At 41.9% G+C, this 626-nt stretch overlaps 1 protein-coding gene across 1 annotated transcript; it reads right to left on the minus strand.

Annotated features, from left to right (window-relative positions):
* Nucleotides 1-52: 52 nt before the first annotated feature.
* On the minus strand, nt 53-620 carry LOC107576273 (kelch-like protein 18). Its single transcript, XM_016262487.1, has 2 exons — nt 513-620; nt 53-343 (listed from the first exon to the last, which is right to left on the minus strand). Exons 1-2 carry the CDS (start codon nt 597-599, stop codon nt 149-151), a joined length of 282 nt encoding a protein of 93 aa, XP_016117973.1. The 5' UTR covers nt 600-620; the 3' UTR covers nt 53-148.
* Nucleotides 621-626: the final 6 nt, after the last annotated feature.

Below are 626 nucleotides of genomic sequence, written 5' to 3' on the forward strand. Positions count from 1 at the left end.
TATTATTATTATTATTATTATCATATTACATCTGGAAATGGAAAGAGTTTGTGTTGAAAAATAAATTTTCTATGCAAAAATCACATAGTGCCATATTTTGGATTCAAAAAAGTGTGTTTTGCCAAAAGGTCCAATTATGGGGCATAAGTTATCTCAGAAAGAAACTTATCTGAGAAACTTGCCTGCATTTGTGGCAGCAGCGTACGAGCTCATCTTGTTGGACTCGGTCAGCAAGGAACTGAGGTCGACATAGAGGCAGTCGGGTTTTAGACATTAACTCTGGTAACCGTGACTCCCGCTCTTCACGTGAATGACGTACCCAAGCAAGTACGGCCTCAAACACCTACAAACAACAAACAAGATCTGGTTTTCTCCTTATAGTGTCTCAAAAGAGAACACCCAAAACTATGACACAATGAAAATGTGTGATCTACATCCATTCATTCAGCAACATCCTTTCTTTACAATGTGTCATTACAATGTCTTCATCCAAACTCTCCAGAGACTCTGACCTGCTCCTCTGCTTGGACATTGAGCTCATCGCAGCCCACAAGCTCAAGCACCTCCTCTGGCCGAAGGGCCAGGAACTCCTCAGACATGGATACCTCCACAAAGTGCTGGTGAAC

This window comes from Sinocyclocheilus grahami, unplaced genomic scaffold, assembly GCF_001515645.1.
Source record: "Sinocyclocheilus grahami isolate Dianchi unplaced genomic scaffold, SAMN03320097.WGS_v1.1 scaffold3422.1, whole genome shotgun sequence".
Taxonomy (NCBI): domain Eukaryota; kingdom Metazoa; phylum Chordata; class Actinopteri; order Cypriniformes; family Cyprinidae; genus Sinocyclocheilus; species Sinocyclocheilus grahami.